This window comes from Rhinopithecus roxellana, chromosome 17 (assembly GCF_007565055.1).
Source record: "Rhinopithecus roxellana isolate Shanxi Qingling chromosome 17, ASM756505v1, whole genome shotgun sequence".
NCBI lineage: Eukaryota > Metazoa > Chordata > Mammalia > Primates > Cercopithecidae > Rhinopithecus > Rhinopithecus roxellana.
The window spans coordinates 86156177-86172169 of record NC_044565.1 but is presented as its reverse complement, the minus strand read 5'-3'; the positions used below and the strand labels follow the sequence as shown (position 1 = coordinate 86172169).

Below are 15993 nucleotides of genomic sequence, written 5' to 3'. Positions count from 1 at the left end.
GGAGATAAATACCTGCCCAGTAGCCACATAGTCCTTCACTGGATGGATGGTCAGGCTAAGAATGTCGTCATCGTGCCCCAGGTACAGCCTCTGGGAGTGCTGCTGCCGGTTATACACAACAGCAACTGCAGCAATGTGGTAGACTACTTCTCCAGCTTGTGTGTAGAACAGATTGTTTCTACAGTCGTAGCCTCTATAACTGAAGCACAGGTCCAAGAAATGCACAGTGGTTGAACAAACAGCAAATGCATGGAGCAGGAGGTGTCAGAGGCAAGGCTAACATATTGACGTGAACAAGTACAAGTGGAACCCCAAGTGTCACATAGGACAGCAATGTTTAAATGAGGATATGCGGCCGTTTGAGGGCATGAGATGACTTTCAAAAAGGCACATGGGCACTGAACATTATAACAGAATCTGTTTGCAGATCCTCAGCTATTGTGTGTGCTTTTTCTTAAAAATGATCATCTGAGAACACATCTGTGATGAGATGCAGGTACTCCTTTCCTATCTCCCCTCTCATAAATGCCTTCCACCCACTGTAAAAAGCCATTCCTCTCCTCCATCTGGAATCCTACTATGCAGTATTACTCTGGGATACAGACCCTTCCAGGGGCACCAAAACAAAGGAACAATTCAAAACACAAGTATGGATGTTGAAAGAAAACAACTCTAATGACTGGCTAAGGAATCCTGCAAATCAAGTGATTTCCAATTCTTTGCTTTCAACAAAATTGTACAGACACTTAATGGAATTACCAGCTGAAAGATCATTTTTTTGTGTGATATATCAAAATCAAATATGACTTTCTTGGCCTATCATAGGAGTTTGAAGAATTGAATAACACTGCTATAAAATGGCCTCCATTCTTACCTACTTAAGAGAATAAACTTTCTCAGTGCTTACATCTATACAAGAATGAGAACTGAGAATAGACTCAATATCAAACTTTGTTACATTCTAACAATAAGTAATATAAATGCACAGATCTTGCAATTGAAAACCAATCCACCATATTGAAATAATTTCCAACAAAATTTTTCTGTGCTTAATAATTATATGTCATAATTAGTAAAATATTTATGTTGACTTAGTCAATTTTACTAATAATTATAATTCAAATAAATTGTTAATGGAGTAGCAGTACCTAACAGAAAAATAACACGAACCTCCTAAGTAAAAATTTCTTAGTTATCACATTAGAAAAAAAGAAAACAAAAATTTCATAACATTTTAAACCCAAAACACATCTAAGATATTACTATGTCAACATGTAATCAATATAAAAACTTGTGAGATATTTTACATTCCTCTTTTCATAGTAAGTCTTCAAAATTTGTGTGCATTTTACACATGCAGAACATCTTTTTTCAGAATAGCCACATTTTAAGTGCTCAGTGGCTGTGTGTGGCTAGTGGATACTGTATTGGGCTGAGTTAGAGTCTTAGGGTCACAGAAATTTTTTTTTCTTGCAGATGGTATGATATGGTGACAAAGGACTCTTAAGCATAAAAAGATTATGTTAGGGTACAATTCTATGGGAAAATTAGAATGGAAATATGAGCTTAGGTAGAAATATGAATGATGTAAAATATCTTCCTGTTACAGAAAGACTTGTTCATGTATTTTTTTACCCTTTTCAGACAGGGCCTCACTGTTACCCAGGCTGGAGTGCACTGGCAAGATCATGGCTCACTGCAGCCTAGACCTCCCCAACTCAGGCGGTTCCCCTACCTCAAGCATCCCTCCTGGGTAGCTGGGACTAGAGGTGCATGCCACCACACCTGGCTAGTTTTTTGTAGAGATGAGATTTCACCATGTTGCCCAGGCTGGTCTCGGACTCCTGGACTCAAGCAATCCCACCTCCACAGCCTCCCAAAGTGCTGGGATCACAGGTGTGAGCCACTGTATCTGGCCTCACATATTTTTAAAGTTGATAATAGTGAGAATCAAATATTTATGGCATTTAGGTTCCTTTGCATCCATTTAAAGGACTGATGTATTCATAATATAGCCAGCATCTTCTCAACCATTTAAACTGACATTAAAAAGTTTTAGTTGTCTACTTAAAATATGCAAGGGTGCATATAATTTTATAAAATTCAAAATTATTTTGGGCACATGTGCAGAAAATATTTGAAGGAAATACTGTCCTATGGTGGAGCCAGTAAAACAGAGCAGGGGATTGGGGGAAAGGAGAAAGAGGAAGTGAAGATAGTGATGAGAAAGAAGTGCAGCAGCAATAAGCAGCAGTACCCTTTATGTCATGCAATTACACGAAGTCTGAAAAATCTACAGACAATCACACTGTGATGGCACAGAACATCGACAAGGAAACTGGACAGAGAGTCACACTTAAAATAGCAACCACAGGTTCAAGTGCACACTGCAGAGAAGAGCTAGCCAGGAGGAGGACAACACTGAGGGGAGGGGATCCCTTAAGCCTGGTGCTAAGATTGGTGATAACCAGGCAGAGACAGAGGAACACGCACGGGCGCCCATGACAGGCCACCCACCCATGTATGAACTGGAGTTTCAAGCTGTCCTCAGGAGCCTTTTCTCGTTTGAGGAAGGGCACTACGTGGTTTTTCTCTTTACTTTGTTGCTTTAGCTGAGGTAGATCTTCTTTGTAAACCTTAAAGTACAACAGAAACATCTGGGTGAGATGCCTTTCATGAGGTTCCAAAAATATCCATGTCTTAGCATTCTTGTAAAATCTTTAATTGCTTCAATAAAATGTCTTTGAAAATATAAGACATGAGATTGATCATTACTTTTTCCTAATGAACAAAAGTAACATGAACTATTTTTTAAATAATTGGGATTTTAAGATAATTTTTCTTGATTTGTTACTGTTTTCTTAATGTCTAGAAAATATATTAGTAAATTTTAAAGGAAATTAAGTATCGGTAAAATATAAATAAAATATTTTATTTCTTCTAAGGCCAGAAATCTCTTACTGATTCTGAAATTTGAAAAATGTGGACCTCATGAGTCATGACAATTTTCTCCTGAAATCCCTCTTTGGAATTACATTCCCTTCATAGCTTCATGCATCTTAACAGATCTGAGATATAGAGCAAAGATCAATCTTGGTCTAAGTTGGGATCTAAAATGTGCAGCTGATTGTACCATTTAAATGCACATAAAACCAATCTGTTGTTTACTGTGTATTTATACTTTGCTACCAAGAAATGTCCATTTAACAGGTGGAGAATGAAATCCAATCTAGTAATAATTTCTCATCTTCATAAAGTTTTTATTTAATCAAATTATTTTAAAAATCATAAAATATAAGGTCCCTGTTTAGGATTTGATCAAAAATTATTTGTAAAAGTCAGAAGAAATCTCACTACTTTTGTCTACTATAGATACAATTAACTAAGCTTCTAGAATCTAAAGATAATTATTCATCTTAATTCATGATGCTTTCATCAGCTCACCAACGATTTACTTTAGATCAATGAATTCTAGTCTTGATATCTCTATTGTTTAAACAGGTCACATAACTTCTGTTGGCCTCAAATTCTCATCTGTAAAATTGAGTTAAAAAATCCCTGCTCAGGAATAACTCAGGAATATTGTGAATAGAAATCATATATCGGTGTAAGCACTGGAAAGTGAAATGTCAGGAAGAATATACAGGCTGAGTATTCCTTATTTGAAATGTCTGGGATCAGAAGTGTTTCGGATTTCAGATTTTTTCAGGTCTTGGAATATCTGCATTATTCTTACTGGTTGAGCATTCCAAATCCAAAACCAAAATACAAAATGGTCCAATGCACACTGCCTTTGAACATCATACTGGTACTTACAAAGTGTTGGATTTTGGAGAATTCAGATTTTCACATTAAGGATATTCAAACTGTTTAAGTTGTAGGCATGAATTTTAAGTCTATCTTTTCATTCTTTTATTTATTTTCCTTAGAGACAGGGTCTTGCTCTATTGCCTAGACTGGAGTACAGTGGTGTAATCAGGGCTCACTGTAGCCCTCAAACTCCTGGGCTCAGGCAATCCTCCCACCTCAGCTTCCTGAGTAGCTAGGACTATAGGCACACACCCAGTCTCTTTTTTAAAAAATAGATACAGAGACCATGTTAACTAGGCTGGTCTCAAGCTCCTGGCCTCAAGTGATGCTCCCACCTCATCCTCCCAAAGCACCAGCATTACAAGAATGAGCCACTGTGCCTGGTCCCTTCTCTTTCTTCTATTGGCATCATTTTATTAAACAAACACTTTCCATTAAAGATTTCTTTTCCTAAATTTTGTATTGTGTTTACATTTTATTGTCTCCTGATACCAGAGTATAATATTGTTTAGTGTTTGCATAATATTTCCACATTAATAATTCCCTTTCAGGCAAGATCGACTACGTTCAGGATTGTACGGCCACAGACAATAATCTCTTTTCAAGTCCTTTTTAGTAGTCATATTGCATAATACAATGTGTCAATACACAGTTAAGATGATTTCATCATGGGGTTGACCCAAACCATTAGACTGTCTTGCTATGAACTCAATTTTTTAAACTCTGAATCAATGAATGACAGTTATGGGCTGAAAACTATTTCAATTTAGTGCTTACATAGAGGCAAACCAGGTAGTGCATAGAGTGTGCACTTTGGAGAGAAGCCTAGATAAGCATTGTTATCCTAATACTACAAGCAAAGTAGACATGGGCAAGTTACTTAACTTCTTTCAATACATGGTACCTGCCATAGGCCTATATCCTAAATCTCTATTGACAACACTGACAGTTGATGTATCTGAAATTTGAAGTCTTATTGATTCCACATTCATGTACAGAATCTGCTTTGCATATCTTTGTTACGTGACAAGGAAGACAAAGAGAAGCCCCATGGTTATTGCCGTAACAAGGTGGTATGTGTTCAGATTCCTCTGAGGGATTGCTTTAACACTCACTGTTTAGCGCTAAAATGATATGTTAACTTCCAAAAAAAATTGAAGTCAACTGATCAGCTTTCCTACTAGAGGTAATTTCTGACTGGAGAGATTAATACACATTTTATTTGAGCTTTTACTTTAAGTAGATAATTACTTCGATTAAATGGAAATGGTTGCAGGAGTTAATAGAAAAACTGGGCTAACAAGCTCACATGCAAACCACCATGCCTCATCCACCCTTGTAAAGAAAACACATGCTTTCATAATCTGCTAAGAAAGTGAAAAAAGACCTATGGCTTACTTGCACATTTTTCTTCCAAAAAATATTTCAAAGTTTTAGGTGCTGGGGAGGCAAAGAGCCCAAATACCAGGGGTTCAATTTTGAAACTTTGGGTTTAACCTGCACTTAAAGGCACAAAGTAGACTATTTTTCTTGTTTTTGCCTTAATTTTCCTTGTCTAAGTGCCAGTCATTTTTAGTGCTATGTCCAAATCCAATGAGATCCCCTTCTGGGGTTACAAATTTTCATTGCTCCCTGCTTACTGACCTGGCGATCATAATTGATTTGAGTTTCTTGCTCAATATCAGAGTCCAATTCGGGCACATCAGATAAATCTGAATCGGATTCTTCACTGTAGGAATCAGTTCCACCTTCTGCAGAGGTACAACCCATAAGAAACAAGCAAAAATTCTGAGACTCTGAGCAGTTGAAATTATCTAAAATGTTTTTCCTTTTATCCCAGCAAAGTGAATAAAAACTATACCATAGTTTTCATTTAATATAAATTGTTAAAATATCTTTCTTTCATCTTTTGGTTTACTTCAGCTCACCCTTCACTCCTTTCAGGAACATTAACAGACTAGGCCAACTTCCTTCCCCACACCACTCACCAGGCAAACTAAACTAATTTATACTTTTTCTGAGACAGGGTCTGTCTCCCAGGCTGGAGTGTAGTGGCACAATTTCAGCTCACTACAACCTCCTCCTCTGGGGCTCAAGCAATCCTCCCACCTCTGTCTCCTGGCAGCTGGGACTACAGAGGTGCATACCACCATGCCCAGTTAATTTTTAAATTTTATTTGTAGGGACAGGGTTTCACCATGTTGCCCAGGTTGGTCATTTACACATTTCTATTACATAGTAGATACCTGGGTTTTAAGCTTTGTTTTGTAAAATGGGCAGGTTTTAAAAAGGGAAAGGCTGGAGCAAAAATAAATCCAACCATTTACTTCAATACAGATCCTCTTTAGCCTTTTAACCAAGTCCACCAAGTGTTGGTAATTGTCATGGCCCAAACCACCACAGAACTCTTGTCGACATTTATCCAAATAATTTTTCATTTTACCACCTGCTCATCCATCCCTGTTGACATAAGAGTGGATATAAATGAAAAGACTACATACATGTCCACTGAATTGGAACACATAGGCCCCAACCGTGAACCATTCCTTCAGCCCCATTTTGAAGGCCACTTCCATTTCAAAGGTTACCCTGTCCCCCTGCAGCCTGACTGAGCAGACCCACCACCTGTTAAAATTATCCTAAGGAAGCTGAAATGTATCCTCTCCTGTTATCCCCAAAGGTTAATTCTTCACGTAAACCTTAGACCTTCAACTTGCATTTGGGAAATCTGCTGATGGTTTTATAGAGGTTTCCTTATGCGTGATGATTCTCTTTTCCCTTACTATTTTCAAAGCTCTGCCTTTATCTTTCGATAATTTAAGATGTTTCTTGGGGGTGCATCTTTTTGGGTTCATCTTACTTGGTGTCCTTTAGTGCTTCCTAGATTTGGCTTATTTTCTTTCCTAGGTATGGGATTTTTCCTGCTGTTATTTCTTTGAACATGTTTTCTGCCCATTTCTCTCTCTTCTCTTTTTGGCATGTTGGTAACACATAAGTTGTTGGACCACCATACGTCTCTAAGCTATCTTTACTCTTTTTCTCTTTGTTTCTCAGACTGGATGGCTTCCAGTAATCTGTCTTTAAGTTCACTGTTCCTTTCTTCTGCTTAATCTAGTCTGCTGTTGAACCTCTCTATTGAATTTTTCAGTTGAGTTGCAGTACTCTTCAGAGAAAGTTTTTTTGAGATGGAGTCATGTTCTGTCACCCAGGCTGGAGTGCGGTAGCGCAATCTTGGCTCATTGCAACTTTCACCTCCCGGGTTCAAGCAATTCTCATGCCACAGCCTCCCCTGTAGCTGGGATTACAGACGTGCGCCACCACACCCGACTAATTTTTGTATTTTTAGTAGAGATGGGGTGTTTCACCATGTTGGCCAGGCTGGTGTTCAAACTCCTGACCTCAAGTGATCCACCTGCTTCAGCCTCCCAAAGTGCTGGGATTACAGTCATAAGTTACCGCACCCAGACGACCCTCAGAGAAAAGTATTTTAAAAGTACCAAAATTCATTGAGTACTTTTTAAAAAACACCTTCTATCTGTAAAGTTCTCAATTTGTTCTAATATTGCTCTCTTGACCTCAGTGAGGGTCTTTATGACTATTATTCTGAATTCCCTGTTGGGAAAATCACATATCTCTACTTAACTGAGGTTGCTTTCTGGAGATGTCTTATTCATTTATCAGGAATTTCATTTCTTCATTGTCATTGATGCTATGTGTTGGTTTCGGTGAATTACATTAAAAAAAAAAAAATACTACCTCTCCCTATCTCGTCAGACTGGCCTTGTATTAGGAGAAGGATCTCACCAGTCTGACTGGCCAATGGTTTTAAGGTGCCTCTCAAATCTGTGTGTTTGTCCAGACTACTGTCTGTTTTGGTAGCCCCTAGACCTTAAGATGTGCCATGTCCTGTTGGTACCACAAGACTGTAAAGGTGGAACACATCAGACTCTCTTGATGTGTAGCTAGAAGGGTTGGAGGGTCGGCTATGTGTTTCAATTCCTTCTATCTTCACAGTGAAGCTGAGCACAGTCATTTACTGCTCACTTTTTCTGCACTAAGCCAGGCAGAGAATCTGTAACAAATGCCTGTACTCACATTTAGGCTGTATCCTCCAATCCTGGGGAGATAACTCCTGAGGTGGGCCCATTGTACCTCTACCTCTTCATTTTCTGTGGTTTAAGTCCACTCAGGAATGCGAAGCCCCATCCATTTCCAGAGCTAGTTCATTAAGGAGACAGGTGGGAGCTATAGAAGGTGAGGCACTTGGTGTCTGATCAAACTTTTTCCAGGAAGTATGGGTAGGCTTAGATTGATCACTGGGGTGAGCCAGAGCAAAGGCTCATGTGCTGAGCTCTGGCTGCTGGAAGGCTATTACGTGCTTGTCCTGTTAGCTCCCTGATGGAAGTCATTAGACGGCAGGTCATCAAGCAGCACTGGAAGTGTGTGCTGTAAGCCCCTTCCGGAGAAAAAAATGGGAGTTGCACATTCCCAACTTTTTTCTGCACTGCTCCAAGGGGATGTAGCTCCTGGAAGTGTTTGTAAACCCATTTAAGACCACATCTTTGTTCTGTGATATAGGAAGACGAGAATATTCCTAGTCCCTTCTGCTCCCAGAGCTAACAGGTTTAGGATGGAGTCCTCTGGGAGGTACCTGTAAAAGTTGGGCATTCAACGCATGGCATAAACCCCATCCGGGGAGAAATGAGGAGCTGCATTCTTAGAGCACCTTCTCGTCACTGCTTCTAAGGGAAGAAGACGCTGGAAGTGCCTACAAGTCCATATAAAACTGCCACTTTTCTCTACGGTCTAGATAGACACTCATATACTTCGTCCCCTCTGCTCCCAGAAGTGGGAGGTTTAGGATGCGGTTCCTCGAGTGGAAGCTATAAAAGTTGGGGAGCTCAATGTGTGGACAAACTCCTTCCAGAGGATATTATTAGACCTGGAGTTATTGCTGGGATGAGTCATGGGAGGAGGCTCAGAGGTAACAGCCTGTTTCTTAGGCTGCCAGCTGGCCTAATGTGTGTCTCCCCCTCTAACTCCCTGCTGCATATTGGTTAGAACCCAGGCCGCCAAGTAGCCTCCAGAAATGTGTCATAAACCACTTCTAAGTAGAAACTGGGCTGTGTTTTTTAAGCCCCTTGTCAGAACTGCTCCAGGGGATGAAGTCCCTGAAAGATTTGAGCACTTGTGTCAAACCAAGGCTTCTTTCCCATGGTCTAGAGACTCCTAAATGTCTAACGCCCTCTACTCCCAGACTTGGTGAATTAAGAGCCAATCCATGGGGAACCTAGAGTTAGGGCACTATGTGTGAGGTCCAAACCCTTCTCTGCATGGGAGAGGTTAGGTGGTGGGGATTCCTGTCCTGATTTCATGAAGCAGTGCTCAGCTTTTCCTACCTATCCGCTGTGGATGTTTTCTCAGTTGCCTGGCGGGTAGGAGTTTCTCAACTTGTATGACTTTCTCTCAGAGGGAACTGACCTGCGAATCAATGTGTATTTGGTGTTCGTGAGTGGAGGGAGCATCAGGAGCTTCCTATTCTGACACTGCAGATGTCATGTTGCTGACGTCCTGCTCAACTTGCATTTGGTATAGCAACATCCTTCAAAGAAAATTATCCAACTGACCCATATTAATCTTTAAAGTTTTTTCTTTTCTTAAAATTTAAAGATGACAGGAATCAATTTTCCAAAATTGCTTAAACTCCTTACCTATAGGATACATATTAGATCATTCTTTGAAATGCTTATTGAAAAATAAAATGATGTTAAGAAATTACTGCTGGGTTTACCTTGGGGTGCAGTTTCCAGCATGCCGTTGCTGACACCTTCTGGAATAAACCTCCACTGGAAAACTGAGTGATCAGCCCCTCCTGTGCTCAACACCCACTGAAAGTCATGGGACCAGCGGACGTTTGTGACATGAGCAGAATGGCCCACATACTTTCTAAATTTGGCTCCTGAAAGAATATTTTTTGAGAGGATTAGTTATGAAAAAGGAAGAGTTTAGTTTAAAACAACCCCCCTCCTGTTCATGTTAAGGAGTAAAATCTTTAAATGTATCTGAAAATGAAGTTCAGTCTTACATATTGTAACAAATAAGCAAATGCTTCAAAAGGTATCTCAATTATTCCAATATGCAGTAAGCTAAAAATGGGTCTTAAAATTTAAGCCCTGTGGCTAAAGGCACATCTGAACCTGTTCCAAATAATGCCTACTGCTTCACGGATTCTGAAAATAAATGATAGAGAACGAACATCTTACACATTCTTATTTAAATACAAGATAAAACAGGCCATCCTTTGCAACAGGGAAACAAAATAATTCTATGGAAATAAAATTACTGTTTAGAGTCATGTAGACATAGAGTTTCGAGAATCATTTTTCCCTCCTTAAATTGGTTGCTTTACTCAGTGAACACTAACCCCAGGTAGTGAGTGCAATAGAAAAAGCTACTTGAAGTGATATTTGTGGTTGAACTACAGCAGTAAAGCCTTCAGCATATGCTCAGTACACAGCAGCATCAAGGCACTCGAGTAATAAGCAGGGTCCATCTTACATGGAGGCCTAGAACCCCAAAGTCCATAGGAGATTTCAGGAGGTCAAACACCCCAACTTCTCTTCAAAAACATTCTATTTCTTACAGTTTCTCAAATGAAATCCCTTTTATTAGGGTTGGGGGAGGCCATCTGTTCAACTACCACATGGTTAAATTTCAAATGTCCACTGGAGAGGCAATGATTTGTAAGAAGGTGAAAATTACTGCTACATGTCATGCTCATACATTTTTTGAGAGCATGCTCTGGCCAGGTAAGCCCCATTATACTAGGGGCTCTGAGAAAAATTAGGGGAATTCTGCTGCAGACAGCAAAGGAAGCATTGGATCTCAAAAGCAAACTTGCCTACTTCAAAGAGTTACTGAAATCAGTTTGGTAATAAAGTCAAACTGGCTCCGACTAAGGTCAGTTGGAAATGTTGGCTGATGATTGAGTAATTGGGGAGCAGGGTATACCCTTCCCATCAGTCTTTAGATCTTAACGTGTTGGCCTCTTCTTTGCTTCCTTGACCTTTATACCTTCCTCACAGATCAATTAGCCTATCTCTTTGTAGAGGTTTAAAAATATGTTCACAAATTCTCTGATGCAAAATGAACAGAATATGGCAAAAGTGAAGGTAACATCTAAGAGGAGGTTATAAAACGTACTGCAGATTCTTCCTTGCTGTCTCTCTTGGATCTCTATATGCCATGTCATAAGCACACTGGAGCAATCTATGGAGAGGCTCACGTAGCAGGAACTGAGGCCTCCTGCCAAGAGTCACAAGAGTGAGCCATCTTGGAAGAAGTGAATCCTCTGGCCTTGGTCTAGCCTTCACATGGCTGCAACCTCATGAGAGACCCTGAATTGGAATCACCCAGCTGTGTTTCTTGGGAATCCTTGACTCACAGAAACCATGATATAATAAGTGTTTGTGCATTTACACTTTTAAGTTTGGAGGATAACTGGTTATGCAGCAACAGATAATTAGTATAGCTTCTGTAGTCTGGAACTAGAATCTGCAAAAGTATTAGTGTCATTAATACTTAGGCCTTATCTCTGTGATCTTTTCTTTCTGCCCTCTCTCACCCTCACTCACTCTGCTCTGGGCACACTGGTCTCTTTGCTATTCCCCAAACATGCTAGGCATTCTCTGCTTCCAGGCCTTTGCCATTTCCTCTGTCTGAAGTGCTCTCTCCCTAGATATCTGAACGGCTGGATCCTTCATTCTCCTTCAGGTTCTAAGTCAAATAAAACCATAGAGCAAGCCCTTCTTTGACCAACTTATTTAGAACACTACACCGCCCAACTCCAGCATTCTCCGCTCCCACTGTTTGCTTTATTTTTCTTCATAGCATTTCTCACAATCAAATTATGTTTATATTTTCTTGCATATTAACTGTGGACCTTCAGTAGAACAAAAGTTCCATGAGGGCAGGGATTTGTGCTTGTTTTCCTCACTGGCCTATCTCCATCCCCTAGAACAGCATTTAACAAACACTTCTTGAATAAATGAAAAGGCTTTCCTTGGGACACTGAATGACTCCACGAGACCTCCCTCTGTCCTCTGTACCACAGGAGGGCTCAGGCCTCAGCCCTCATCTCTTCTCTATCAACCTCCTCCCTTGTGGCTTTAAAGTGCTGTCAATTTGACTGCCAAGTGCTCATCTCCGGTCCTGAAGTCTCCCTGGAGCACTGACAGCTCTATGCCATGTCCACTTGGATGCCCAATACGGACCCCTAACTTACAACAGGGAAAACAGACCGAGATGTTTCCCTTCCCCTTATGTGCACCCCCAGAGACAAACATCTTTTTTCTCATTTTCCCAGCTCTGTAAATGCTGCCACCACTCACCCCAATGCTCAAGTCTGAGACTTAGAAGTCATCCTTGATTACTTTCTTTTCTTCTATTCTCATATCCAATCCATCTGTAAGACCGTCAGCTCTGCCTTGAAACTGTTTCCTAAGCCTGATCACCTATCTGTATCTCTTCCTAATACCTTTGTCTAAGCCACATCATCTCTACCTGGACTCTTGCAATAACTTCTCTACTTGAAACCTCCCTTTTCCTAACCCTTCCACAAAATATCAAAACAGTCTCAAAAACTTAGATTGGTTATATCACTCCATGTAAAACCATCCATAGTTTTTCACTGCACTTAGAAGATGACTCTGATTTCTAGTAGTGGCCAGGGGGCCCTTTACAACATAGCCCTGTCACCCTCTCCAATGTCACCGTACGCAATTCTTCCGCTTGTGCACTATGTTCTAGCCACACTGGCCTTCCTGTCCCTGCACTGCATTCAGCTTATCCATGACATATGGAAGGCCAGCACTGGCCCGTCCAAGATCCAAGATCCAAGATCCAAGATCTCCACAATTTAAGTCTTAACATTCAGGACACTCATCATGGGAGGTGGCTGTGCAAGCTGTCTATAAGCCATGTGTCATAAAATGTACAACACAAGTCCATTTGCTATGAGGACACGGATACTTTCATGGGTTGCTGAGGTATAATGCAAAGGAGGAATGAACGGGTGCACCAGGTGGAACATGCAGAGCCTCCGAGTCTCCCCTTGGAGTAGGGGTGAGTACCAAGGCTATTAGGAGATGGCAAATGTCAATGAGCAAGGCCTTGGATTTTACATCATTTCAGGGTCTGTGTGGTGATGGTGAAACAGGATATAGTCTAAGTGGTATCAGAGAAAGCTGTCAGTATTGATCCTAATTATTTTAAGATGTGAAAACTGTCAAAATGAGAAAAACAAATTGGTTTGGCTATGTAAACATAATACCAGTAGCAGTCATTTTCATTAACTGCAGAACACTTATATCTAATTACTGTGCAACTGAATATTAAACACACATAATTGCAAACAAGTCAAATTACGTTGGTTGGGAGTTTTTAAAAATCACGATGGAAAACAATAATGTTTGGTCATTTCCCACAACTGCTCATGGTCATCAGCACCTGCTCATATCTGGCTGTTTACAGGTTCAAAATGTACAGGGAATACTTGTCACTTGTCACCTAAATTATAGACAGACACATCCCACCAACTGCTATTAGTCCCATTAACAATTCCCACTCTTTTATTCACTTCCCCACTAGTTTTGGCACAAAAAGGACACAAAAGCCTGAATGTCTCAGAGGCAAATTATAAAATTTATAAGCCATGTGTCATGAAAAGTAAAACACAAGTCCATTTGCTATGACGACATGGATACGTTTGTGGGTTGCAGAGGTGAGTTCTGCTACTCTCACCCACTGTCATCTGGCTGTCCATCTCTCCTCATGCATGCAGATGCCCTCTGTGTGCCATTATCCAAAGAGTTGTTTTTTATGTAATGGTGACTCATTTTGACAGCACTACTCACCCTCTCTTAGTTTGGATATGTTCCTTGTTCAAACCTCATGTTGAATTGTAATCCCCAGAATTGGAGGTGGGGCCTGGTATAAGGTAACTGGATTATGGGGGTGAATTTCTCATGAATTGGTTAGCATCATTCTCTTGGTGCTGTCCTCATAACAGTGAACAAATTTTCACGAGATCTGGTTGTTTAAAAGCGTGGGGCACCCTCCTCTAGCTCCTGCTCTGGCCATATGATGTACCCTCTCCCCCTTACCTTCTGCTGTGATGGTAAGTTTCCTGAGGCGCCCCCAGATGCCAAGCAAATGCCAGCATCATGCTTCCTGTACAGCCTACAGAACCGTGAGCCAATTAAACCTCTTTTCTTTATAAATTACCTAGTCTCAGGTACTTCTTTACAGCAATGTAAGAATAGACTAACACAACACACCCTTTCTGTTCTGATAATACACCCACATTTCCATTGCTATTTTCCAGACCCAAGCACACCTTACAAGACTTGGGATATATAGGATATCAATTCTCATTGAGTTATGTTTATTCCCAAGTTCTGACACTGGAGACCAGTAGTGTTGCCACTGACCCCAATGTTGTTTCCTCTCAATTCTGAATTCTCAGATAATTTCTTGGAGGCCTAACTTACCCCTTGCAAGTATACGACTCAATCTAACAAGATATGCCCTGTTACTCAAAGGGCTCTTGTCGGGGAAAAAGAAGAGTATAAATTGCGCATGTTGAGGTAATTCTGTGCCTTGCGCATTTTAAATGGATGGTCATTTTGTGATGTTTCAGCAATGGTGTCTTGCTATGCATTTTATGTTCCATTTGTACCATAATTGTCACTGCTTCAAAGCTGCCAGTTAGCTGAAAATGACTTTCTGATTGCATTTTTCAATCCCTTTCTGTGCTTAATCTAAAAATTGTTCAAGTGAAAGAGTTTTCAGGCAGTAGCATGTCCCTGTTGATTACTTTTCTGAGATTAGATTTTCAGGCACAGTTGAGGAGTCTCAGAAGAGCCTAAATATGGCTTTGCCTAAACTTGCAAAGGAAGAAGAGGTCATTACATGGTTAATTCATCACCTTCTACATAGCTTGAGCGTGCCACATAATTGAAGTCAAACAATTTTAACAAAACAAAACAACAACAAAACATGAAGGCAAAAGAGGGTTGTTTTGAATCAAACTTCTCTCAAAAATTTCACCAGTTATGTAAATCTAGTTTGCAAAATTATTGCTATGACGAGAGGTTCATGAACTATTATCACCACAACAACCATGGTCAGATTTTAATTATGTCTGAAAGGATTTCCTTTGCTTTTCCATGTATAAGCACAATAGCTCTGAATCATAAAAGAATTTTAGTTACAACATTTTAATGGACTATATATAAACTATGAATATTTACATAAATATCACGTATGAAATGTGAAACAAGGCTTAGAAATCACAATATAGTAAGAACTCTATTAGCAAATTCTGACTTAAATTTGCAAAACTGCATATCTTAGGATGTCAAAAGTAGAAGACATCAACAACACATTCTATCTAAAATTGTTTAAGAGTAAATACGGGCAGGGCGTGGTGGCTCATGCCTATAATCCCAGCACTTTGGGAGGCCGAGGCAGGCGGATCACGAGGTCAGGAGATCGAGACCATCCTGGCTAACACAGTGAAACCCCGTCTCTACTAAACAATACAAAAAATTAGCCGGGTGTAGTGGTGAGCGCCTATAGTCCCAGCTACTCGGGAGGCTGAGGCAGGAGAATGGCGTGAACCCAGGAGGCGGAGGTTGCAGTGAGCCGAGAACGTGCCACTGCACTCCAGCCTGGGCAACAGAGCGAGACTCTGTCTCAAAAATAAAAAAAATAAAAAAAAATTAAAAAAGGAGTAAATATGAATATACAAGATAAAATAAACAGTGTACTGGAATAGACACCAGGAAGATCAGCCTTAACTGTACTATTTTCAATTTAGAGTAAATCTTTATGCAATGAAACATCTCTTTTGGCCTTACCTCTCTTGAGACAAGGAAATCTAAACAATTTAACAAGTCCAAAATCATCTCCGGACACCAACACTGAGCTGTTGTAATTCGCATCCACTGAGTTGATGTCAGTAACCTCAGTGTATTTAGGCCAAATTCCACTCACTTCAGGGCCTTTCACACATGTCCAGGAAGCCCAAGGAATTCCTTTAATTTCTTCTTTACTTGTTAAAGACTTCCCAGCTGAAAATAATCAATATTAACATTACATTTAAATAAAAAGCTTATTCTA

General features: G+C 40.2%; 1 protein-coding gene across 1 annotated transcript in view; it reads right to left on the bottom strand.

Moving 5' to 3' along the window:
• EML6 (EMAP like 6) overlaps positions 1 to 15993 on the bottom strand; it is a 254718-nt gene that overhangs the window by 103472 nt on the left and 135253 nt on the right. Inside the window, 5 exon segments of the mRNA XM_010378900.2 lie at positions 13 to 199; positions 2518 to 2636; positions 5455 to 5561; positions 9602 to 9769; positions 15732 to 15944. Of these exon segments, the coding sequence (XP_010377202.2) occupies positions 13 to 199; positions 2518 to 2636; positions 5455 to 5561; positions 9602 to 9769; positions 15732 to 15944 (794 nt within the window).